Below are 26,425 nucleotides of genomic sequence, written 5' to 3'. Positions count from 1 at the left end.
TGCTCATTGCAATTGCAGCGGCTGTCAGAGATACTGGGCGCTTGTTAGCAATAAATCACAGTGACCAGTAACAAAATCACAACAAGCCTAGACATCCAACAGAGATAAATGAAATCTCCCTGTTAAACCTGTTTTTTATTCAGAAGAAAAGATCTGAAAACAGAAGGGGAAAGGGAGACACATCTTCTCCCTGCTTGGTGCTCCTTGCGTGGGGGATGTCTGAAGCGAAGAGCAGTGGGGCTGGCTGAGAGAGAGGAGGCTCAGGTGCAGGAGAGGGATAAAAGCAGAACAGAAACCCAGCAAGAATGAACCTGGGGATGGAGAACAAACCGGGAGGCTGGAGAAGTGCAGAAGAACAGCAGATGAAAAAAGAAGAGGCACAGAAGGTGAAGATTAAATAAAAAAGAGGCCAAGGAGACCTTCTGGAGGGCCCCACTCACCTATGAAATCGTTCGATTTCCCGATATCATAGTCCCACACTGTGACTTCCAAGGTCTTTTTCGCCAAGTCGCCATGCTTTATCTCATAGCAAAACTCCTGTTGGGGAGCGGAGACGGAGTCAGGATGAACCCGCGCTGGGTTCCTGAGGGGACTGGGACCCCTGGGAGGGGGCTGGGGCTGTCCATCCCCCTCCTCGGGCTGTTGCCCTTTCCCACCCACGGGGAACTCAACTTCCATCCCTCACCTAATGACTGAGCTTGGGTCTTGTTTTTTTTTTTTTAAAACTTTTAAGTCTGAGGACTGAGAAAAGCCCCTAGGTGAGAACCACAACCGGCAAAAACCCACCTCATTGAACTCGGGGTTCAGCGTCTTCTTCTTCACCGCCGTCTTATGCTTTGATTTCTTGTCCTCATCTGGTTTCAAGTAACTGCAACGAAACCAGTGCAGCACGGTCACACGTGGGCCCCGCACCCCTCCCAGCGAGGACGGCAGGTAGGGCTCCTGCGCCTTCCCCTGCAGCCTGGGCACGGGTGGGGGCACCTGCAGCACCAGCTCCTGAGCGGAGGCAGGGTGAGATGGGTGGCTGAGCCCCCCGAACCTGCAGCTCCCTCCTCCCCTCCCCTCCCCTGCCAAAATGCTGCAGATGGCTGGAAGGAAGCAGAATTTTCTCCTGTTAGGACAAGACGAGTGGCTGGCTGCCATCAGAGAGCACCGATTATTCCATCTCCAGTCCCTAGGGGACACTGGCACCGCACACATGCTCCCAGCTCCCAAAATCAAACGCTCCCAGCCCAGAACAAGTCCAGACTTGGGATCGTGCGACCTGTCTGCTCATCCAGAGCCTTGCCAGGAGACAGAAACCACACGCAGGTGTGTAGGAGGGAGCAGGACCAAGTGCAGCGGCTGCAGCTTCGTGCACCGCTGTTTCCTGCAGATATTTTGCCGCGCAGCAGCAGGGCCGAAAAGCGAACGAGATTAAAGTGTCATCAAGCAGAGAGGGCACCTGAAATCTGGGCCAGGCCAAAGTCAATCCATCACCGTTTTGTGTTGGTGCTTCTCCTTTAAACATCTGTTCTGCTTCCTCGTTACACTTTCCAGATCTTGCTCATAATTAAAAAATTAGGGCTTGTACCGAGAAGCATCACTTGTCTATCTGCTCTGATTCAAGCCCTGCAGATACAATCTACTGCAGATAGCACAAGGGGCACCTACAAAACGACTGTCTACAACAATGGGAATTATGTTGCTTCAGGGACTGAGCCTCCGATGAGCATTTAAAAAAGCAAGAGTGGATTTTTATGCAAACACCTCCACTCCTAAAGAACAATTAAATAGGAACATGAAAGCGTGCTGCTGATAAACTCCATTACTGGCCTCCCAGGCACGGTTTATCCCAGTAGCTCTGCCTTAACAAATACCATCCCTGAAAGTGCCAACGCTTGGGTGAGCGCACTGGGGACAGGGGCATGGGATGGGTGCCGGCGGGGCTGCCGGCCCTTCCGCGCCATGGCCCCCCCCGCTTTGCCACGAGCAAGTTTGAAAAATGCCATCCACCCCAAAAACAGGAGCTGCAGCGACGCGGCGCCCTGCGCCAGCTGGGCTCTGCATCAGCAAACCACCGCCTTCCTCAGCATCCCTTAATAGTCCCCGGATGACACCGACTTCCCTGAATCACTTGGGTGAGGCCGAGTCACAGCAGCTCATTACAGTAATTTTAATGGCTCTTTTTTTTTTTAATATTGCTGGTATTTTTCAAAGGGAAGGTACTCACAGTCATTTACATTGGAAAGTGTCAGCAGGACCTGTAAATGTGCCCTCAACTATGTTAACCAGACCCTGGAGCCACCAGAGCCACGGGCTGCGATTAAAGTGCTGTCTGACCTAATTACACACACATTGTAATTAGAGCCTTTCCAAAGCACGGAGTGGTGGCCCCGCTGCCGGGCTGGGAGCCTCCTCTCCCCTGGGACCTGGGGAAGGGGGCAATTAATTGCCCGTACCCTGGGACTGGGAGAGGGGGATGCCTGCGCCCCAATGCCACTGGCCAGGAGGGCCAGACCTGACCCAGCAGCCATCCCCATCCCAGCAGGGACGGCATGGGCTTCAAAGAGTGAAAAGGCTGGGGCTATCACCGGGAAGGAAAGCAAAGGCATCTGCAGGTGCTGAGCGAGGTCCAGGACCATCAGGCACAGGCACTGTCTTGTTCAGGGGATACCCATTCCCGTGCCACTGGATGAGACCCACCACCCGCTGGGCTGGGACTGTGCCATCAGCAAAACCCAACCGTACCTGTCTGCTTTGGGCCACCAATTCTGCCCCCAGGGCCGCATCCCTGCCGCAGACCCTCTCCCAAGCAAGGGCAGTGCTGGCGGGCAGTGCCGAGCCTGGCAGTGGGGCACCGTGACCACCCAGCTGCTGCTGAACCGGCGGGGACAACGCACTGCCTCGGCGCAGGGCAGGCATGGCCACACACCACCGGGCAGATCCTGCACCCACGTTACTTTGAAGCACTGTAAAATAAACGCTGGGGAATAACACGCTCCAGGTGAATGCAAGCTGCTGCTGTGACGCCCTCATTTGCATCTCCTAATGAGATCAATTAATTTCCACTGCAGGGAGAGGCAAGAGGGGACAGCACAGCTTCACCGAGGGCTGGCGGTGCCAGCAACTCACCCGGCCCGGTCCGGCCGCGGAGCAGCACTCACGTTTTGACGTAGGGGTCAGAGTAGCCGTTGGCGTCCATGGCAGCCAGGTGGGCGCAGCGGATGATGCCCACCAGCAGCCCCTGCTTCTGCGAGCTGTACTTGAGGGAGATGAGGATCCGGCCGCGCTCCTCCAGCGACTTGTCCTCTGTTTTATCTATCTGGGGGAGGGAACGCACCCAGTCTGGGGGCTGCTCAGGGACACAGCTGCAGCCAGACACCCACCTCCCCATCCCTGATCACGTTTGAGGGGTCAAACTACGCCAGGCTCTCATGTGCTGCAGGGAGAAGTTGCTGTATCTGTGGGCCTGCGGTGGGGGATGCTGCTCTGAACCCCCCACTCACCGGCAGCTGCTTCTCCAGGCAGATGTTGAAGTTTTTGGTCTGGTTGGGCTTCAGTTTCTTCAGCGGGATCCGCGTCTCCCCAATGAACTCGTTGTGGCGGAACTTGTCCTCGTCGCAGACTGAGATCCTGCAACAAGCACAGGGTGAGCGGAGCCACCGGGGAGAGGGGAGGCAATGGTAGGAGGGAAGGGGCTGTGCCGCAGGTCCCCCCAACAAGAAGGTGACTTCGAGGCCACCATTCCCCAGGCCAGTGACTGGGCACCTCCTTCACAGGCAGCTGGAGAGCATCAATCTGCTGCTAAAGCCTGGCCAGGGCAGCTCATGATGCTTAAATGTGACACCCAGTATCCTGGTCTGCTTTACCTCCGCAGCTGAGACCCGAGGCTGCCGGGGCGGAGGACAGGCCAGGTCTGGGGAAGCGGAGGGATGCGGGAGGCGGACACTGTGCTACACCATGTCTCCTAGCTCCAACACACAGCCGCCCGTGCAGAGCTACCTGCACGCCCTGGCTGGGCCCCACAGCCACCATGGCTATCTCTCCTGCTCAGACCCCATCCTGGCCAGGGCTCCTGCACCCCTTGGGATGGCTGTCACCCCACCGGGGACTCGGCTTCCTCCAGGGAGATGCTCACAAACCCTGGACATCACAATCCTGTGGTGCCGCAGTCGCTGTGTTTAACACACCCCCCAGCCCAGGCACTGTCAGCAAAGCAACCCGGGGCCTCAAGCATCTTAATGGCTCTTCCATTAAAACATCAAAGTCATCGGTGACTAAAGCACAACTGTTCTGAGCCGCCGCCAGCCCAGCTGCATCCTGCCCGGCCAAGGAGGCTCTTCCTAAACCCGCTCTCAGATTGCGCAGCCGGGACTAGCGAGCCTCCCCGCAGGGCTCCCTTCCTCCCTCCCTCCCTCCTCACCCAAGGAGCTCGGGCACTTTTCCGAGTGTGGCAGCTCTCAGGGTGTCCCCTGGCACTGGGGACATGGCTGCCCGGTCTGGGACATGGAAGGGGTCCTCCACCTCCTCTCCCACCATGCAGACAAGGGTGGGAGGGATTTGCAGACCCAGCCTGTGAAAGGCTCATTTGCAGACCTCAGCCAAGCAAAGCTCTCCCAGCCCTGTTGGGGTCCTGCGCAGGGCTGGGTCCCGGGATGCACCCCGTGACGGCAATGCTGAGCAAAGGCTGTTTTCCATTCGAAAGCTATAAATGCCTTTCCCTGAGCTCGCAGCTAATGAGTCATTTCTCTGCTGCTTCCCAGCCTGCTCTGGGTGTCAGGAAAGACGACAGAAGAGCGAAGTTAGCGCTTGCAGGGAGCCTCCACTTGCAGCTCCTGAAATCCCAGAGAAGGGGCCAGGAGGGTGGTGGCTGCCTTGTGAGGGACCGGCTGTCCCCCAGCAGCACTGCCTGGAGCTGGGGACAGGGAAAGCCATCCCATCTCCCTTCGAAGGGAGCATCCCACATCCTGCACCCCCACCGGAGCCATGCAGGGACCGGCTGGGCTCCCTGTCCATAAAGGAAAGGCATTTCCCTTCCCTTCTCTCCGTTCTCCCCTTTTTCTGATTTTTCCTACAGTGTCTCCTCGTCCTTTTGCTGCCTGATTTTTTTCTCTCTTTCACCCACTCCTGTTGGCACCCATTTCTCATGGGCAGCACCTCTGCCTCCAGGGATCACGCCTGGCCGGGTTTCGACAAACAGGACCTATTCGGGAAGGGGTAAAAGTAATTAAAGATAAATAGCACCCTGTGATCCCGCCTCAGAGTAACTAATTGCACACCACGCCTCTGGCCTGTGCAGCATCTGGACGGTTTATCCATGGATGGTTTACCTGTGGATGGTTTATCCATGGATGGTTTGACCACCCTCATGCTCACAAGTGAATAACAAGGCGGTGAGGGAGCGACGGGGATGGCTCAGTCGCATGGCACAAGGACAGTCAGGGACAGGGAGTGGCAGAGGAAGGGGGTTTGGAAAAAAATAATACAAGCGGGAAGACGGGGAATGCTGCTCTCCAGAAAACTGTAGCTGGATGCAGCGTTACTATAGATACCCGTGAAAAAAAAACACCCCACCGCAACAGTAAAACCCTCAAAGAGAATCTCAAATGCAGGCACAATATTTCCTATTTCCCTTCCTCCTCTCCCCTCTCTTAAAGAACGAAACTGAAAAAGGAGCAGCAGCAGCTCCAAACAAGAAGCGGCACTTGCCAGGCGTGCACAACCCCACACCCATCTGGCCAAGGCTCTGGGAGGGAAAGCAAGCGCACAGTTACGAAAGCTGGGCTGAAGAGGAGAGGAGCGTGGCCCTACACGGAGCTGACAGCCAGGGGTCTATTTTTACACCCGGCAATTGCAGAGCGGTGCCGTCTCCTGCACGCTCAGGGGAGGCAGGGTTTGATGCCAGTTTTACCTCTTAAGAACATGAGCAACAAGATCTTCCCCCAACAAGGTCCAGATACGCCCCAGAAGCACAAGATGATACCAAATGCAATATCCTACTTGCTGTGAAGCCCCAGAACCACCTGGGATAGGTGGAAGCCCAGGAAGGAAATGGCTGAAAAACCTCAGTGGTGGTGGTAGGGAGAGCATCTCCAGTGTCGCACTGGGAGAGGCTGGAGAGCCCCACTGAGCCCCGTTTCACTGCCTGTGGGGACATGGGAAGCCCCTTGCTCCCACCTTAGCAAGCAGCTCTGAGAACACCAGCCCCTGTGCAGCATGCTACTGCTCAGAGACCTTCAGCTCAGCCCCAGGCACCTCCAAGCCCCTGCGTGCGCTCCCCAGGGATGGCTCCTGCCCCCCTGCACCGCACAGCCCTCCTTCAGCAGCAGCCAGGGCACGGGACACCCTGCAGCAGCCAAACCACCACGGCTGCCTGAGCTGCAGCCCACCAAAGGGCAAACTCTTCCCCAAGGGAGAAAGGTGACAAATCGGGGTAGTTTTGGGGTCCACAACCCCAGCCGCCGCAGTGCCACAGAATGCACATCCCCTTTGTCCCATGGACCCGACAGTGCCCCGGGCAGACCCACAGGTGCTGCGTGATGGAGGCAGCCCAGCCTGGCACAGCGCTGGGGCGATGGCCAACCTCCTTGTCCCCGCTGACGTCCCAGGCTAGTTAAGGTGTTTGTGCTGAACCGGGTCCCTCGGGAGGCAGCTTTTGGCACATCTGCAAGACCTGGGAACTGCTGCTGTCTCCGAGCAGCATGATAGAGCCGGGGACACCGCCAGGTCTCTCCCAGCCCCATTTTCCCTCTGGCACCTCTGGCCACCTCTCGGGTGGGTCCCCACATTTTGTGCCCATCTGTGTGCAATGACTAGAGATGGTTCAGATGCAGCGTTTCGTGTCAGCCCTCCCAGTCCCTTGGACTCAGCCCCCGAACCCCAGTCCCTCTGGCTGGCTGCGGTTCATCTTCACCAGGACAGTATTTTTAACTCGGGCAGGCTGGCAGTGCAGCGGCCCCATAAGTGAAGGCAGTGAGCATGAGTCAGATGAGCAGGCAGCTCCGGCCTCAGCCCTTCCTTTGGAAACAGACATAATGCAATTACACCGGCTTGAATTTTATTACAAGAAATCGATGTGATGGAATTTTTATGCCTTGGGTTAGAAAATCAGCTCCATGACAAACAGCAAGAGATGCCTCTGGCGGCCACGTTCACCTGCCATCCTGAGCCCTTTAACTCAAACATCACTCCTCCCTTGCCTCTCTTTATTAAACCCAATCCCTTGAGCTCAGCTTTTGATTTGACAGCTTCCACTGAGGGGTCCTGATCTTTAAGTTAAGGGCTGTGAAAAGCCACCTTGGAAGAAAACTAAGCAGCAAGTGAACTATCACTGATCATTAAACTTACTCTCCCTCCTACTCAGCCCGGGCTCCTGGGTTACAGTCCTGACTCACCGCAACTCAAGCAACCCCGCTCCGCTGACTCACGACTTCTGCTTGCACACGCGTTCCTCTGGCCTCTTTCCCGTCATGGAAAGGGGAGAACGGGGGTCAACGAGGACCCTTTTCCACAACGCACATGCACATAGCAGGCAGCGGAGCCTGAAGACGCATCTCCTGTATCTAAGATCCCTTATGGTCCCTATAGCAACTTGGGAGGCTCTCGATGGAGGAGCAGATGCGCAGGTGATGCCAGCTTGGCTTAAGGACAGGCAACGCCTGGCGAGGAGAGAAAATAGAAAAAGGCAGCGTCCTGGGACTGTCCAGCTCTCCTAAAACCAAAAGGAGAATTCAGTGCTGGGCTCCATCACGAAATGCCTCAAAGTCTGAGCACAGAAACCACAGTAAAAGTTAGATGAAATTATGAGTGTGCCTGCAGTTCCGGAGCAAACCTCATTCAGCACTTCTGGAGTAAAGCAATTTGGGACCCCAAATCTCTAAGTGTCTGCAGTACGCCTGTTAGACCTGATCAAATACTATTTTCTGAATAATATATTTAATGAGTCATGATGTTTGTCAAACACATGATTAAACAAAGAATTCCTGGCATTCGTGGGCTAGCTGAGTATCATATGAATAATGCATCACTTCGCCAATATATCTGGATATGAATAATTGTATCCCGTATCTAGCCAGCTCTGGTATTTATTATGAATACAATCTATTTATTGCATATTACATGTATTATTTAAATGTAGGCGATTGTATTCTGCCTATTCCAATTTCCCCTGCAGCACTTCTCTGCCTCCCCACGTCATGCACCCCGGCCTCCCACCACCGGAGACCGTGGCCAAGCTGCTGCGGCACGGCCGTGTTCAGACCGCAGACGGGGAGCAACAGTGCCTGCAGCCAGGGACTGCGGGGTGGGATTTACCCCTGGTGCTGGCAGGGAACCTGCCCCCAAGCCCAGCCATCCCGGCCCTCCGAGTCCAGCATCTTTCGAGCGGCTCTGAATTTGCCTTCTCTCAGGATGGTGGGTGGTTTCATTGCTATTAAGCCTTGGGCTAGACTCAGGGATATTTAATTCGATGAATGGATGAGACCTTTCAAGATCCTCCCACCTGCTGCGTTTCATGAAATCTGAAGTATCTGGTGTTTTTTGAGGGGGCTGATTCATTAACAAAATCCTGCTTGCCAGCACAATTAGCTGGGCTGCCTTCACCTCTCCTTCTCCCTTGGGGGTGGCCCTGCTTGGGGAGGTGAACCCCAAGAGCTCCCAGGGCTTGGGTCCGTCACAGCAAAGTCACTCGACCAGCTGGGATGAGGCCACAAGGGGATGAGGGGCAGTCTGTCGGGGCACAGTGTGGGGCTGGGGGGGTCAGGCAAGAGGGGATCTGTTACTCCACTCTCCAGGAGGCAGAGGATGCCCCTGCGACGAGGCGAATGCCACTCGTCCCCCCAGGAGGGCTGCGGACACCGGCAGAGTGCCCCATGCCAACGCTGACCCACCAACCCATGCCAGACAGGTCCCACCAAGAGCCCAGGTGGGCAGGGAAGACTTCTGGGTGCTTTTCGAGCTTTTCCACTGCATCACACACTCTCCAGGCAGCAGGGAGGCAAAGGCTGGCGGCAGCTTTGATCTCCATCATTATTTTTACATTAAAGAGACTTTGCAATCGTGTTCCCTGCCCCTCCATGAATCTCAGCACCAAGGAGGCACCCGGGGAACGACCACGGCCCAGACTGAGGGGAGCATCACTCATGCTCTTTCAACTACCAACAGCTGCCTTGCAGGAGCCTCTCCTGATTAGCGCAAGGAAAGCCAGCATCCCTGCAGCTTTGAAGTTGGCTTTTCCTGGAGGTGAAGGAGATATTTTGCACGATGATGGGTGGGCGAAGTGAAGCACCGAAGGCAGGACAGTACGTGGCACGAGAGATGCTTCCTGCGGGAAGCAGCACTGGGAAGGTGAAGGGCCACTGCCACTGGTGTTATGGAGAGGCTCATAGAGGAGAAACGGCTCAACCCACACCATAATAAAAAAATCCTCGGTGAGCCCCAGCTGCCAGGGACCCCAGCCCCTCCATCCCTCCTCACATAAACCAAAGATCCCTCCCCAGCTGGGCAGCGAGGACACCGTTCAGCAGGTATCTAAATGAGGAGGTACAACATTTCCCAGCCTTGCATCCTTCTACTCGATTAAATATTCAGTGTTTGAAAAGAAGAAAATCCAAGCAAGGAATTAAAATAAAAGATGGATTTTTCTACCTTGTGGCTGGTTTGCAAGAAGCCACATCTCATCTAGACGTGCCTCAGGATAAATAAAATTTCCTTTGCCAGTATCTTCAATCATGAAGATGGAGAAAAGAAAAAAGAGGGCTGAGGAAATGCTCTTAAGTAAAATGAAGAGCACTTGAATTTTAGGCTCTGGCTCCCCCATGCAAGATAAGAAATGGAGCCACACTGCTCAGAAACTTTGTTTTAGCAGAGGAATTCCCCGGGCCATAGGCAAGAGTTTGAGTTCCCACCTGAAATTCTGCCAAACCTGTTGGGCAGAGCAGCTGAGCACACGCCCAGCGCCCGAGGGCAGGCTGGCCCTGCCGCCGTGATGGCCATTTGTGCCGGCGGCCGAAGCTCGGCACAGGAAGAAGCACCAAGAGCAGGGAAGGACACGGGGCCATCAAGGGTGTCTCAGCACCCACCCTGCAGTACGCTGGTTTCAGAGATCGGACTAAGAAACGTTATTTCATTTGAATCTTTACACACTCATCTACGTGTGGGACATTTTTTTAAGTGATCAGAGTTCTGACTAGAAAATTTTTTGGGGTCCACACAAGAGGCGAGGCTGAAAACCCCCTGGGAAGACCCACCACAGTCAGGGGAGGAGATGGCCCACAAAACAGGTGACAGTCCCACAGCAGAGGTGCCAGCTGGGAAACCTTCTCTACCCAAAAGTTTGTTTCTTTAATTCTTCTCCAGAGTCATTTCCAGGCAAAACCAAAGCCACAAGCCCCAACCCTACAGCAAGCTCCACTTTACAAACTTCTCCACTTTTCTGCTTGCACAACCTTCCCAGGGAGATGGCAGAGCCACCTGAGCCCCTCTAAAAAAACATAACATCCAGCCCAGAGTTTGCCGGCTTCTAGATCATCTTTGCTGCACCAGTTGCCATGTTAACACTGAGGATGCAATTCCCCTTTTTACCCCATGCAGGAAAAGGCTGGTCCTGCCCACCAGCACACAGGGACGGGTGCTGCTGAGGTGCTCAAACCGTGAGCCTCATTAGTGCCGGGGTGGTGGGGCTGGGGCTCCTGCACCGCCACGCTGCCGGCAGGGACCGGGCTGTGCTAAATCCCGCAGGACAGAGCCCACTCCATCTGGATGCAGTGCCAGACCCCAGCACTATGCTTGGAGGTGAGGTGGGGATTCCTGTGGCCCCTGTGGTGCTCCCAGCCACTGGCCATCCTTGTGGCAATGTCATCGTGGTGCTTGCTACCTCCATGGGGAGAGGCTCCAGCAAACCCATTGGCTAGCTGCAAATGCCGATGAGTCAGAATTGCGCTTGGATATTCCTCTCCATGCGGAGAGGATTTTGATCCTTAATTATCACCTGATTCACCGGGGTCGGCTGCTGGCAAGAAAACCTCAGCTGCAAAGTGTAGTCTTCGCACAGAGCACTGGAGAGCTTGGGAATTTCCCTGAAAAGAGGCAGCTCTGATGGGCGCGAAGGTGCAAGATGGATGGCTCTGATGGCACGAGGAGACGCCAAACCCGGGGGATGCTGCCCCTACATGAGCAGATGAGGCTTCGCAGGGAGTTTTGCTCCCTGCAGAGCACCCAGCTGGAAACTTGCACAGGGCAACCACACTGCAGGCGAGCCCGAGGCTTCCCTCACCTCCCTGGAAAGGCACCCTTTGAAGCTACTTTGGGTAATTGGCTGTTAACTGGCCTTGCCAGCAATCTCCTGAGCTCCCCGTGGAGCTCCCAAGACAGAAACGCTGTCTCCATTCAGCCACGTCCCCCCCCACAGAGTGAGGGGTCCCTGCACATCACCCCAGGGTCCTGCAAGTGGGGTACAGGGATCCGTGCATGGCATTTAGCTTTGGAGGGGGCACAAGGAGCCCCGTGTGCTGAGCCCTGTGGGAGCCCACAGCCTCGCTTGGCTCCCTACACAGTGCCCACAGCACCCAGGCTGGCGGGCAGGAGCAGGGATGTGCTAAGGAGGGATTTCTGTGAGGAGAAGAGCAAATCCAGCCCGGCCCACACACGTTTCTGCGAGTTCCCCTGCCACTGAGCATCCCGCGCCTCCCTGCTGCCTCCTGGGAGCAGGCGAGCGCAGCCCTTTCCCAGGTGAGAAGCAGCTACAAGGGCCTCGAAAAGGTGGGGGTCAAGTCCTTCTGCTCCCTGGCACATTTCAGCAAACAACTCAGCCCAACATCTCTCTACAAACTGATTTCCATGCTTGAAGAAGCTGAAAATTTCAAAGTCTGGAGTGAAAAATAAAAAAAAAAAAATACCCACCAATAATAATAATAAACCAGAGGCTTTCCAGCCCAACAAGCCTGCAGCACTTTCAGCATGACTAATATTTTCCATGTGAAATAATAATCCGTGATGCTAAATTTCTCATCTCTATGCACATTGCAGACAACAGGTGGGCTCTGCCCAAATTCAGCGCTGAGCAGGACCTTTTATAAGGCAGCTTTGCACTCTCGTCATGGGGAAAATAATAAACTCCCAGGCTACGAGCAAATAAGGAAGGTCGGATTCCAGCCACGGAGCTGACAAAGCCCCGAGTCCTTGGAGCAGGATGCAAAATCCTCCTTTGTTTGACAGCAGATCTTACAGCAAATCCTCCTACACAGCAGTCCTAGATCAGAGAGGTGATGGAGCGGCTGAGGCTGCCCAGCACCCACCCTGGGCAGGATCAATCCGCAGGCTCTGGGTCACCCCCTGCCCTCACCCAGGTGGGACGGTGGCCAAGACATGAAAACCTTTGCATTCGCAGGGGTCTGACCTCGCAAAGCAGCACTTCCAAGCTCGCACGGCCCCACCACGCTGCCGCTGCCCACCTCCAGCCCCACGTAACATCCCCCAGCCCCTGGGAGGTGCTGCCAGGAAACGCTGAATGCACAGACACTGAACCAAACCGAGAGAACAGAATAAATACAAAAGCTCTTCATTTAGTTTGACAATAATTCACAGATGCCTCCAGCTTTCTTTCAAAAAAATCAGCCTTGAAAGGGCCCAGAGCTTTCCCAGGGACATTTTCTCAGCAAGATGTGACCACAAAGCCTTAACATGTGCTCGTGAGAGCTGGGCACGAAGAGGTTAAAACCAAATAACAGCACCTCTGCAGGCAGGAGCCCAGCGAGTGAGTTATGAAGTTAATGATAAAGCACGACCACACTGCTCACCAGCTATTCCAACCCAGGCTCTGTGTAAATCAAGCGCTGGTCACCGCAGAGGTGACGGATGTGTGCAGGGCACGCGCGCACGTTATAGGTTTTGGTGGGTAATAACCCTGCCCTGCCACGAGCCACCGCTGGGACCGTCCTGTGGGGCTGGGGCATGGGGGTCCCCGTGAGCTCCCCCGCGAAATCGTCACTGGGATGGGGAGGGATGCCTGGGGTGGCCTCAAGGGAATGGGAAGGGACTTATGTCACCCCTGGTGCCGGGCTCAGCACCCTGCTCACCCCCGCCGGGGCCCTACCGTAGGGTCTTGCGGATCATGTCCTCGTCGGTGATGCCGTAGTAGGTGAGTGTCTCGTTCCAGGTGGGGTTCAGCGTGTTGCGCAGCGTTTTGGTTCTCAGCTTATTCGCCTGGACAAGCAAAGGAGACGGTGGTCAGCCGAATGCACTGATGGGCAGGGAGAAGGGAGAAAAGGAAGCACAGTTTGGAGATGAAGGGGCAATTGGTGCTGTCGCCCTTCTGCCCCAGCACCATAACCCAGCTGGTCCTCAATGGGGTGGCCCAAATCCACTCTGACCACAGTGATAACCAGAGGGGCAGAGACATGGCGACTCGCTCATTTGCAAAGCAATCCAACCCCGCATCCTGCATGCTGGAAACAGCCAGCAAAATGGGAACCTTGGCAGCACACAGTGAGAGGACAGGGATCTCATTTATGCAGCAGGAGAGAGAGAGAGGGAAAAAAAAATGTCTTTTCAGGTTCATTAAAAAATACCAATTTGCTGTTCTGGCTGTTTATTTGCATTCCTGTGCCCAGCACAGCTCCCGTTCCTGCCTGACTCAAAATAACTTCCTTGATACACATTTTGTTAGTGCTGGCAACTCTTTTCAGTGCTGCAGCCCTGCAGAGCAGGAGGCTGGGGACAGAGGGAAAGCAGAAGCAAAGGGATGCAGGCTTCAGATGGGGCTTCTCCATCAACCCCCCAGCCTGGGACAGCCTGACAGAGCAGCAATTTTCCCTCTAATTAGGTGTGAAGTCAGAAAGTTCAACCCCTGCCTCAGTCACCACTTGGCGTAAGGAATTCTCATGAAATCAATACTTCAAAGTTGTCTTGCGCTTATTTATGGGAAGCTGCTACATTCCCCATCTTTGGTTCACCAGCCCTGTGCTAGAGGTGAGTGGGATGTGAAACATGGGGTGAAGAAAAGAACCTGTGCTTGCAGCTGAGAGGGGGGTCACCTTGTTGGCATGTCCTTTCCCAACCAAAAGCACCCCAAATACATGATCTCTTCCAGATGGACTAGACACAGCCACTGGCCAGAGGAGCTGCTGGTGCAGCGGAGCCATTGAGGGACTGTGGCACAACGTCTCACTCCCAAACGCTGTGTGCAAAGCAGCTGCTTGCTCTGGGTTTGATCTCTTGGAGATAACACCTCTGTAGTTTGTGCTGTGCTTTCATTTAGCTTCCAAAGCCATTTCTGCCTCTGAAAGAAACCCGGACCCTGTGCAGCGCCGTGGAGGCTGGTTGGGCACCAACAGAGGCTGGGTGAGGAGCTGTGAAACGCCGAGCTCAGGATACCCCTGGAGCAAGGCAGGATGCTCCATGAGCCGACCAGGATGCAGGGGCAGAGACACTCAATTAGCAGCGGCATCTAAAGCCCTGCAACACCAATCGCTTCCCAGGTCACTCAGGCAGGAGTTTGTTTGCAGCACAGGGAGGAGACGCCATCGGCCGGGCTGCACATGGGCAGCCAGTGCGGCTGCTCCCGGGCACCAGCCTTGCTGCGTTGATCCCTGCGTGCCCGGAGGCATGTCCGGGGGCGACAGCAGAGCGATGCAAACCAAAGGCGACTGCAGATAGGTGCTCTCATTTATGGCCTGCCGTTGCCTTTGATTTAATACCTTGTTTGCCTTAAATCTTTCCTGACTTTGTAAAGTTGCTTTGAACAAGGCACTTTATTGTACCAGGTTTCATCCCACACCTATTTTATCTCTTTCCTTGACTATACTGTGACCACCACGCCAGGCTCCAGCTCAAGCAGCGAGATATGTATCAGAGAGGGAGGTAGAAGGTGACAAAGACAGCAGGGAAGAGCCCTGATGGCATCCACTGCCTGGTCAGACCTGCTGGGGCCTGACCCTGGGGCTCTGGGTGGGGTTGGGAAGGAAAGTGGGTTTAGCCAAGGGGGTAACGTGATGGGCATCACCCAGCAGCTAACGCTGCCCTGGGCAAGGGGCCCAAACTAAAGCAGAGGAACTGAGCTCTGGGAGCGCCTTTTTCTCCCATCTGGAATGACTTAATAGCCAATAACCAGCTCATGTGGAGATCTCTGCATGAGGCAAATGAGTCCCACTCTGCTTCCCATGGCTCTGGCCTGGGCTCTGCTGCAGCTGCCTGAGAGCCCAGGGACAGAAACACCTGAGGGATCTGGGGACTGTCCTGCTGCTGGAACGATTGTGCAGAAACATCCAGCCCAGGACACATCCACGATCCCCCCACATCTGCTCACCTCCCCCAGAGCAGATTCGGGCAGCGCTATTTGGAAACAAGGCACATGGACAGAGCAACCACAGAGGCAGAGGGACGTGGGGGCACGGAGAGGGTCCCCCCACGGCTGCTCCGGGCTTGTAGAGTCTGCAGCTCCTGCGCCACCCTCGGCTGAGAGCTTCCCTCCCACCTCTCTGGTCTCCATCACCTCCAGCAGAAATGCTAATCAATGCATTTGCAAAACATGGAAATGACAGATAATATCGCTGATGAAAGCGCTCCTGGCTCTCCTATTTCCAGCGGAACTTGAAATGTGGTTAAAAACTCCCTCTACCGCCCTGAACATTATGAATTAATTCAACTGAACTGTAACAAGTAAATATACCTCCCCCAAAAAGGTCTTTCCTTTAGTGTAAAATGAGTGCAATTAATATTCATAACACATACATTTAGCATTTAAATTCAACATCCCCATCAGTTACATCAAGCTCTCACTACACATCAATATCTTTAATTACTCTTCTCTCCAGCAAGCGCTGAACCTAAGTAGATGGAAATATTTCCCTTACAATTTATACTCTGCTTTATTATGATCTGAGGGGTTTTAAATGCAAAAGGAAAAAAAAAAATGGAGCTGGTTTGTTTATAGCTCCAGATCGTTTCACTTGGTGGCTTACGGGGGCAGTGCTCGCACCCCCTGCTCCCAAGGGCAAGGAGTCAGGGCTGGCACCTGGCTCCCAGGCAGTGGTTTAGCGCAGAGGCACTTGCTACCCCTGCAAGGATGTTTTTAGCCCCAGTTCTCACCTCCTGCCATTGCTCTCTCCTGCTCACCTGAGTGAGAGCCAGGCAAGAGACTCGAGGGCTGGCTGCAGCAACCTGGAGCCCCTGGATGAGGAGCTTCTCCCCAGGGAACCTCCCGGGTCTGATTTCAAAGGGAAAGGTGCAGCCCCAGGAAGGGAAGGGAAAGCAAAAAGGCGTCTCACCTTACTGGCTCCGGGAAGCAAGTGCAATTTGACATATGGATCGGCCAAACCATTATGATCCATCGGCTTCAGGCCCTGGAGAGGAAACAGCAACAAGCAGGAGTTAGGACAACGGCGAGCCGCTGGGCAGGTGGGGTGGCTTCACCGAGCCCATCTACCGATGCTCGTTTCCATGGGATGTCGTCGGTCCATGGAGTAATTGCACGGCTTCCCCGGGATCAGGGAAGGAGGAGAGTATAGTTCAGTGCAGGATCCAGGCTGCGCAGCAAAAGCCGAGCACACTGTGTTCAAACGTCGTCTGCAGTTTGTGCTGAGGAGGGGCTGTGGGAAGGCTTCTCATCTGCACTTGCCATCGGCCACAAAGCACCTCTCCGCTCTTCCAGCAGCTGACTCTGACACCCTGATCACAATTAATTTGGGGGTTAAGTAAATCAGCACAGTGATTTTCAAGGTTTAAAATTACAGGGTTTTGTCATTTAATAATTGCTTATGAGCAAACATACACCTCTGCTGTTGTGGTGTTACTTTTAAGCGCTCTCAGAAGGTGTGATAGCACCTACCTACTCTTCGTTATTAAGGCACAGCTGAAGGAAGAACAGCTTTCAGGCCAGAGGGAGACTGTTGCCAGCCGAGTGCCGCGGCGTTTGCAGGGAAATCTGGGGGTACCAGAGCACAAATGCAAGGAAACGCTCGCTGCAACCATTTCTGATGGACTTTCTACTAGACCCTCACAGCTTTTAAAGGATGACGTGGATCATGTTTGTTACAGGGATGCTCTGGAGTTGATCCTGCTTCAGGCAGCGGGAGGAGACAAACCTGCTCTTCTTCTAAACAACCAGCAGGCTGAGAATTATCCAAGGGTGAAGCACAAACCCAGCCCAAAGCCGTAACTGCACACACTGCATGGAAACAAACTCCATGGGGTAGGAAAGCAACACAGGAGCATGAAAAATGGAGCCTAATTTTTTACCGATCCCTGGTGGAAATTATAATGGCTACACCACAAAAGTACTTGGATTATTTCCAGCCTGGCTGCGGGATCCCTGCAGGAGTTATTTCTAGGCTGTCTGAAAGCAATCCTCTGCCTGGATCAGAGGAGGGTTTCTCTGCAGAGGTACCCATCCAACACTGGCTTCAACCTGGGCATGGAAACCAGGCTGGGTGATGCTAAAGACTCATCACACCCTTCGTGTGATGAGCAGAGTGTTCGCTGCCCAGGATTAATGAGCATGTGCAGCTGCCAGAGATCCACCTGGCAGGAAAGCATTCGTATGGGCTGCTGGTGAAAAGGCTGTGTGCGATGAAAATGTAATCATCAAGGTCTGGTTTGGGCAAATCAAAGAGGGAAATGCTGGCATAAATTGCTTCCATACTTTACGTGTATGGAATAACGCATCCGGCTTAGCCCACGGCACCAAGACAGCCCCTCGGGATGCCCCCAGCCCACCCCTCCCTGACTTGCACAACTTGGTCGAGGGTCTGAGCTGCTCCTGACCTTGGCGAGGGCTCTGCTTTGGAGACAAGAGCACTGCCCCAGGCCAAAGGAGACCAAATGGTGCCCAGCAAAGAGGATTTTGCTTCTAAAGCAGAGCCAAAAGGATAAAAATACCAGCAGCGAATGGAGGCTAAACGGCTCTGCTTTAACTGCAGTGCCTCTCGGATGACGGCCCAGGCCCAGCAGAAGAAGAAGGCAGCAGACACAGATGGGAGGAAGGTGGTGGTATCGGCTGCGGCTCCATGGGCAGAAAGGACTGCAAGGGGCTGGGCTGGTCCCCAGGCTCCAGAGGGGATCCGGCTGGCTGGGCACACAAACTGCTCACAGCTGAGCAAAGCAAAGGCTCCCCACAGCCTCCCGTGGCAGAGGTGCCCCACCTGCCCAATGCTGCACAGCAAATGAAATCAGAAGCAAGCAAACAAATTCCCCTCAAAGTAGATGGAGAAAGACAGGCAGCTCTGTAATTCACCCATCAATTCAGTTCAATTAAATTACCTTCTGAGGAGGCTATTAAAGGCTTTTTTAACAGATGTGCTATGGAAGACAGAGTGACAGGAGCCTGGAAAATGGCTCCTAATGTCACATCTACCTCCCTCCCATGTCACTTGATATAAGTTTGGCACAGAGCTGAGTTTAATATGAGCACAGCCCCAATGGCTCTGCCCCGCAAAGCTGCTCCCATGGGAGCTCACCGCTCCCAGGGACCCAGAGGGTGACCAGCACCATTGCTTCCCCTGCGTGGAGGGGCCTCCAGCCTAAAGCTGCTCCGAGAGAGCCAAGAGGCAGAGGTGGGCCACAGGACTCATTCGTGGGGGCAGTCTCCCATTGGCTTCAGCCAGCGCAGCCCCGGCTCCAACCAGTCCTCCTGCCGTGACCAATTTACGGTGCTGTGCATCACGGCACGGCTGATGGAGCCAAGACTGAGTTTCATCTTTTCCCTTCCTCTACCCAACCCCCAAATCCCTGCTGTAATCCTATGGAGACTGACGGCCCCCACTACATCCCAGCCGCTGCCAGCTGCTCTCCATGCCAGTGACATTTAGCTAATCAATAGGATTTAATTACAAGTCGGGCTAATCGGGCTGCCGATTAACGCCACGCTAGAGGCATACAGAAATCACAGGAGACGGATTCGTTCTACCACTTGCCCCATGGTGAGCTGCCTGCCTGGTGAGCAGGCTTCCTACTGCCCAAAAACCAGTCTGGACATCTGTTCCTGGGCCAAGGCGTCCCACCCCGAAATGGGGCAAACTCTGTGCTTCCACCCTGACAGCCCAGAGGACACACAGCTTTGAGATGGGAATTTCCCTGCAGTGATAAATATTTATGAGTAAATCCATAAGTAATGCTCAGTGCAGACCTCCAGCACTCAGCTTCGGCTGGAACTGGGGGAGCATCAAAATGCTCGTCAGGGTGGAAACTCCTGGGTGTTACCCAGCTGCAGCCAGCGGCGCAGAGAGAGCAGCCCAGGTATGCTTGGATGGGCAGCGTCTGCCCTGCGTGGCCTGCCTGCGGCCAGGGAGCTGCCTGCACCGCTGCCTGTGCAGCCACCTGAGGCTCGCCCAGGGCATCTCTATCCCGAAAGCAGGAGACCAACGGAACTACAGGATAGCACAGCCCCACAGTGTCTGCGCTGCCTCACACCCCTATAGATCCCCCTATAGCAGGTTATTATCTTGCTCCATGCAGCAGGCTGGGCTTTGTGGGACTGAGCAGAAAATGAGAGCCTCACCCAAACCATGGCATGGCATGCCAAGGCACAGACCCTGGTGCCTGCACATTAATCATATCATTTTCTATCACATTTTATAGTGATGCCCAGCGCAGTGCAGGGGCACCCTGTCTGTTTCCCACACATGATGGTATGGACCAGCATAACCCCGGGAGAGCGCATGGCACTCATACACGGCAGCAAGGGGAGAGCTCTTCTGCCAGCCTGCCACATGGCTGCTCCTGCAGTCCAGAAACGGGCTCCCACACCACCCTGATTTATTCTCCCATCGATCCGAGCTGAGCTGCAACGTGCCTGAATTCTGCTGCGCCTGAAGCGTGAAAGGCAGGGTATGGGCAGGACTGCTGCCAAGACTGAAAGCTATTAGCGCAAGGTGGCCGCTGGCAGCCTGCCTGCTCCTGCCTGCACAGGGCCCTGAGCTTTCTGCTGGCCAGGCAGAGGTGGCAGGAGTGCTGGGCACGCCACCACAGCCCTGCTCCAGCCAGGGAGCGATGGGGTTTCTTAGTCCTTATTCTCCCCGGTGCCACAATACCCCAGGATAGCCTCTGCTTCGGCCCCACAATGCAGCGCCGGCAAGCCCTGGTGCTGCGGCAGTTGTCTGGGGCTCACAACAGCACGGCAGAGGTGACAACCTGGTGCCAGTGCGGGGAGAGGCACGGCGGCTGCCCCACCTGCTGAGACTGTACCCCAATTGCATCTGCTGAAGGCAACGCCAAAAGCGTAGGGTTGTCCTAAGTGGTTAAGGCTGGAGGAGGATGCTCCTTGAGCATGCCATGGTCTTCCTTCGCCCTGCAGAGGCAGGACTTGCCTCGCAATCCAGATGTGGAGTAACAGCAGCCCCACACTGAATCTGTTCATCTCCAGGAGGAACCAGGACTCTTGCTTCCCTGGCTAGAGCCTGCAGAGATGCCAGGCACTTGCTGCCTTCCAAAATCAGCTTCAAGACATCTGTCTGTTGGCACAAAGTGCCTGATGGAAGGGCAGATCTATGTGCTACTACGGAAACTGAGGCACCAAGTGCCTTGCGCTTGGTGTAAGCAGACAGCCTGGGGATAGCCCCACGGCTACCAGCTTCCACACCCGTACCTCCTGCAACAAAGCAAACCTCCTTTCATTCCCTATTCCAGCTCCGTCCAAACTTGGGATACGAGCTTGACCTGAGGGTCTGGAAACAGCCAACGTCTCACAGATCCCGCTGTGAACACACACCAAGAAACACCTCAGACGTCCCCAAGCACCTGGCACCAGGGCAAACCCCGCCGGCATGGAGCGGTTATCCTGACCTCCTGCACAACAGAGCAGCTGATGGCTGCAGAGCAGAAAATTGGTGGTGAAGCATGACTGATTGGATTTAACCCGCCGGTGCCTCCAAGAGCCCACTAACCCCCTTCCCACTCCCCAGGAGCCGATAATGGGACTCAGGAGGGCCATCAGCAGATCTAAAAGTGCTGGAGATTAAAATAAATAGAGAGAAGCAAAAGATCAAAAGGGAAAGAGAGGGTTGTTTGGGGGGGTTATTGAAGGGAAAAACACTTCTCACGTGGCTGAAATAGTCCAGGTTTTAAAGGCTGCTGGCAGCGACTGAGGCTCCAGGAGCTGCTGGAGGTGGGACACGTCCTGAAGGCACCTTCCTTGGGGGCCTGAGACATCGTACTCAAGACACCGGCCAGCCCCAGCCCAGATCCAAGGGCAACGCACGTCCCAGCACCATGCTGTGGCTCGTGCGCAGGCCCCAGCGCTCCCCAGCAACCACATCGCCTCCTCTACAGCACTACTTCTAACGTCTACGCAGCCAACGCCGGCTCCCACCAACGGCAGCCGGGGTCCTGGCCCTTACCTTTTTGTAGTCAAGTTTTGGCAGCTTTCCCCAGGCGAGAGATGAAATGAGAGCGAGCAGATGGCAATGTAAATAAAAGAGAAAAACGGGAGAATGAGAGCAGAATGGAAATGAACGGGACTCGAACGCTTGAATGTCAGAGTGGCGAAGGGGAATCTGCCCACCCCATGAGCAGGGGCGATGCCGGAACCGTGTGGTGCCCCCAGCCCCGTGGGATGGGGTCAGCAACCACTGTTCCCATACAGCTGGGTGGGCATGGCAGGGACCGGGGCTCTCCTTTGTCAGCCCTGCCTTTGCTCTCGCTGCTGTTAGATCTATCACTTGCCGCTTGCAGGTCTCCTTCCTCCCTGTCTTCCACCCACTGCAAACCCAATTAGAAATCTCCTCCTTGGCACATCTCCCGAGCACACCAAGGGAAACCTGACCCAGAGGCTGCCGGCAAATTCACAGGCGACAGGCAGGGGGGTGGCAGGGAGAGGGGAAAAAAAGCAAAAAAAAAAAAAAAAAAGCAAAACCTGCCGGCTGTCTCATCCCTGCTCCAGCAGCCCTGCCCAGGGAGCTGTGGGTGCTGCACTTGCTCCCCAGCTAGAAGCAGCTCCAGGTCTGCTGGGGCAGATGCCTCCATGCTCACCCCCGAAGCCAAGCTTTCATGCCCAAGGTCCTATTTCAGACAGGGAGAGCCCTGGGGTGGGGATGTGAGGGCTCAGCACCCAGCGCAGCGAGCTCTTGGGTGGGCTGGGGGCTGCAAATAAACTAGTTGCGGCTGGAGGGAAGAGGAGCATCCTATGCAGGCAAATCTTCTGGGGGGTCAGATCACAGCTTGTTCTCCTGTGGTTTTTCCCATTTTCTGTAAAAACCCTCCACCCTTTCCCAAAATCTAAAGGGACTTAGGTCTTCTTCCACCAACCCACCACTGTTGGCGACCAGCTGTCTTGACCTGAAGCCTTCACTGCTCCAGACCTTGTGCCGGGTGAAGCAGAGAGGAGCTGAGCAGCACCCAGAAGCACCTTCCATGGGCCCAGAAGCAGAATCAGGACCTCAGTTATCTGTTTCTGTTCCAAAATGTGCAAAAAAACCCCTAATTGCTTCAATCACGCAGACAGCAAAGGCGCTGAGGCAGAGCACTTTGTGGCAATGATTAGCAGCATTTAAAAGAGCCATTTATAAACTGACAGCCGGTCACAGCATCAAGTAAATAACAACATCGGGTTGGGTGCTTTTCTAAAAAGCATCAAAGCTGTAACCATCTCGTCATGGGGATGAGCAGCCATCTCTGTCCCGCTGGAAACGCCCTGAAAGGCAGGGATGGAGGGGAAGGAGAGGGCAGAAGCAGTGGGTGTTGGGATGAAGCTAAAGATGGCAAAGGGATGGCTGCAGTCGGGGACACCAGAGCCCCCGGTGCAACCCGGGGACGGGAGGACACCCAGCCATCCCCACGCGCTGCCCTCACTGCTGCATTTGCTTGGCACAGCCATGGCGCCTGAGTGGCCTCATGGTTTTGGCAGGGCTCTGGTGGCCCCATAACGCAGGACAAAGGTGGCCAGCTCTAGGCATGTTCGGTCCTCACTGTTCACACGCCCGTCGCTGAGACGTACCTTGGCTTTATTGATCGTGCAGTGGAGAGCGTTGTTTTCTTGATCATAGAGCAAGCTGAAATCCAGCGTCCCCAGAGTGGCTGCAAAAGAAAAAAGATGTTATTAAGCCACGGGGCCCAGCAAAGATTGCCTCTTCTCCCTCTAAGCACAAAAGGAGTGGATGAAGATACTGGAGAAATGGCTGCAGATATTCTAAAACATAAAGCATCCTCTGGTGAGCCCTCTTATGAAACATGGCTTCATGCTGGGAGTCTGGTGGCCATCCTCACATCTGGCCGGTGGGGCTGGCACAGCTCTGGGAGAGGAGCAAGAGGGATGAATGGCTGCGGCTCGCCTGGGCACTGCAGTCAGCACAGAGGGTTTGCCTCTGTGGGCTTTCACACGTTGCCCCCATCCACCAGCAGCCCCACCACAGCCAGCAGCTTCCCGTCCCCCAGGAGCTGAAGGCTCTTCTCTGGGAAGATCCGGGCACGGCTGGGACACAGCTGAGACCTGCTGTCAGCACATCTCCCCCGCCTCCAGTGCCGCTGGCATTCCCAGGATGCGTATTTGTATACTGACACCTTCAAACAAATGAGCCACCAATGGGATCCCTTCCCAGCTCCAATTTGGCTGCAAACTGTAAATTAAACCCAGTGAGAATGGAAATACTTTTATGGTTAAAATGAAAAACACCAACAGCTTTTAATCAGAGCAGTGTTCCCTTACGGCATCCGCAACCCAGGAACAGCAGCAACAGGAAAGCTCCTGAGATGGGACCACAGGAAAGGGGTAGGAGACCAGAACAAACCAGAAGAGCCTCAGCAGCAAAAGTACATTGGATTTGAGAAATTCTTTCCCTTTGGACAATCTGAGCACCTCATGCCAATCCAAAGCAGAGGAAAAGCCTTAAAAAGCCAGGCTTTTCCAAAACATGATATAACCTTCTCCAAGGCTCCCGGACCCAATTTGCACACCAAAGCCCAGACACAGAGTAGCATCTCCCCCAGCACAGCTTCGTCTGCCGCCAGCCTTGAACTTCCAGGGCGGCTCTGGACCCCACAACCTGCACTCTTCCATGCCCACCTTCCCGAAAGGGGTCTGCCCAAGTGCTGCCCTGCTGTCACGCAGCATCCCAACACTGTTTCCAAGGTAACTGCACCTTCCCACCCTGCACGCAGGTTCACATCAGGGAAAAAAAACATCCCAAATAAAAACCAGAACAATTTTGCTTAATATCAAAGCAGGGTTCGCTGCCTGGGAGGTAAGTTAGACAAACTTTACGGCAGGAAATAAGGTGTTTTGTTCCAGCGTGAACAGCCTCTGCAGCAAGGCACCCCGGGAGGCAGCGGATATTCAGGGGACTGACACCCTCCTGCTGCAATTTCACAGCGATCTTCTAGCCCAAACGCAAGTGAGCTACAGGTTTGCCTGCTAGCAAATAAAAATCATTGCTCCGGAGCAAATACCTTGCCTTCAAAGCAGAGCAAATATTCAGAGAGATTTCTCGCAGAATAATGTACCCCCCCTTGTTCTGGAGTAATTTCATGGCACATTAGCTATCGGTTTAGGTAAGTCATAAATCAGTGGGGTTTACCTGCAAGGGCTCAGGGAAGATGGAAGTGACACACGGTGAGGCCAAACCTGCAACAACAACTTGTACGTCACCTCTGGGTTTGACCCAAATGGGTGTTTCCAGAGCAATTACCGGGCAAACACGCTCTACATCATGCAAGGAGGAGGAAAGCGCAGCAGTGCCCCAGCGCGTTGGTGGCTGGCTGCCCCCTGCCCGTGCTCGGCGATGGGAGCTCACGGCCATGTACGGCAGTGTCAGAGCACCAGCCCGGGGGGCCGGTACAGCCCGTCATGCTGGGGTGGGTGTAGTGGTAGGCTCCACGGCACACGGGCGAAAGCCGAATCAGCAAAACTCAACAAATCTGCGTTTTCATTTGAGAGCGGAAGATGAAGCCTCCGGTTTCGGAGCCTCATCATTTCCACCTGCCCTTTAATCAGCCGCTTCCTGCCAGCCCCGCCGCTCGGCCCTCCCAAGTTCAAGCTGTTATTTTATTTTTATCACAGAAGGGGGCCTGCGGCTTAGCCTGCTGGATTTGGCAATTTATAAAACAAATTAAAAGCTTGGCGTGAAAACAGACTTTGGCCAGGAAATACTGACAAAGCCTCCTGTCCCCTCGGTGCCGCAACCTGCCCCAGGGGTGAGGGCAGCAGGGAGCCCTGCTCCAGCAAGACGGGCAAAACCCAAAAGCACTGTCACACAGCAGCAGAGGCTTGTTTTGCAGCTGGGGACTAAAGTCCTGCTCCCCAGCGCTGGTGGTCCACGAGCAAACCCTGAACAGTTCCTATTCATCTCAGAGCTGCAAGCAGACAGGAGGGCACAGACAGGGATGGGTGGCTCTCCCCAGTCCTGCCAGGCTCCATCCCCAGCTCTCCTCCAGCCCTGGAGGGGTTTTCCTCTATGCAGGGATTTTTTTGATGTTCAGTCTCGATTCCCAAGGAAGGGTCTGCCTTCAGCAGAGGGATATGGAAACATCAGCAGAACATGTGCTAATTGCTTAAAAACGCAGCCGTATGGAGATGACAAAAGGGATCAGGCTAACTTGGGGTTTGGCAGCTAAGGCACCACTACGGAGCCGAGGGCGAGTGCTGCCACCAGAGCCAGGACCCAGCAGGGTGGCAGACACATCTCCCGCAGGAGCAGAGCGCCTGCGGCATGGTCACAGCCACACTGTCTCCATTACCTCCTGGGGATGCGCTGCCAGGCGACGGATCCAGCACAGCGGTGAACGCAGAGACAAGGCTGGTGCTCGAGCTGCCTGTGTCCCTGGCCGGCTGCTCCCAGGCAGACTGGCCCCAGGGTCACTCGGGGGCCTAAGGAGATGGCAGGAGACCCCCAGCTGAATCCAGGGATGGGAGCCACCCTGCAGCCCACAACAGCTCCATGCAATCCCCCACGGGACCACAGCCCACCTGGAGAGCCAGCTCTGTGCTCCCAGAGTGGGCAGCACACTGAGCAAGCAGCCAGGCAAGCCAACACCAAAACACTGGCACGGGTCTCACTGCTCTCACACCTCCTGCAAAACCACCGGCAGCACATCCAGCCCTGCCTGTGGGAGATTTGCCATCTCCAGCCAGCAGGATTGGGCCCAAAGCCTCCTGGCTGCAGCAGCCACCCAGGGACGCAACCTGCTCCGAACAGGGCCCTCCGCAAAGCGGCTGAATCGCCCTTCTTTGATTGCTTTCCTCCTCCCACCCATCCTCGCAGCTGAGATGCAACTCGATTGCGCTCTTAATTAGGGGAGTGAGTGCCTAAAAAAGAAAAGGGCAGCAATTAGACTCGAAGCACTGCTACTAGACGTATTTAACTCGACTGGGCTATTCTGAACACTGCCCTCTAATCACACAGGCTGCAAATAAAAAAATATAAATAAATGTCTTTGTCAGGCATTACAAAGGCAGCTTTGCGCTCTTCAGACAGCAGGCAGGATGTATCATTATTATTACGATTATTCTGCTCCAATGATAAAA

The 26,425-nt window shown here is 54.7% G+C and overlaps 1 protein-coding gene across 5 annotated transcripts in view; it reads right to left on the bottom strand.

The window, feature by feature from the left end:
* DOC2B (double C2 domain beta) overlaps positions 1-26,425 on the bottom strand; it is a 53,053-nt gene that overhangs the window by 2,680 nt on the left and 23,948 nt on the right. For all 5 annotated transcript variants that reach the window (XM_087751804.1, XM_087751806.1, XM_087751808.1 and 2 more), the window contains 7 exons: positions 22,904-22,983; positions 16,245-16,319; positions 13,073-13,182; positions 3,489-3,615; positions 3,147-3,304; positions 787-868; positions 441-537 (listed from right to left, as the gene is read on the bottom strand). In XM_087751804.1, coding sequence (XP_087607930.1) covers positions 441-537; positions 787-868; positions 3,147-3,304; positions 3,489-3,615; positions 13,073-13,182; positions 16,245-16,319; positions 22,904-22,983 — 729 coding nt within the window. The remainder of the gene's footprint in view (positions 1-440; positions 538-786; positions 869-3,146; positions 3,305-3,488; positions 3,616-13,072; positions 13,183-16,244; positions 16,320-22,903; positions 22,984-26,425) is intronic.

The sequence above is a fragment of the Nipponia nippon genome, unplaced genomic scaffold (assembly GCF_047370975.1).
Source record: "Nipponia nippon isolate SJK-2023a ecotype South Korea unplaced genomic scaffold, ASM4737097v1 scaffold_15, whole genome shotgun sequence".
Lineage (NCBI taxonomy): Eukaryota > Metazoa > Chordata > Aves > Pelecaniformes > Threskiornithidae > Nipponia > Nipponia nippon.
The sequence above is the reverse complement of the archived record's forward strand: the minus strand, read 5'-3'. Positions and strand labels throughout refer to the sequence as shown.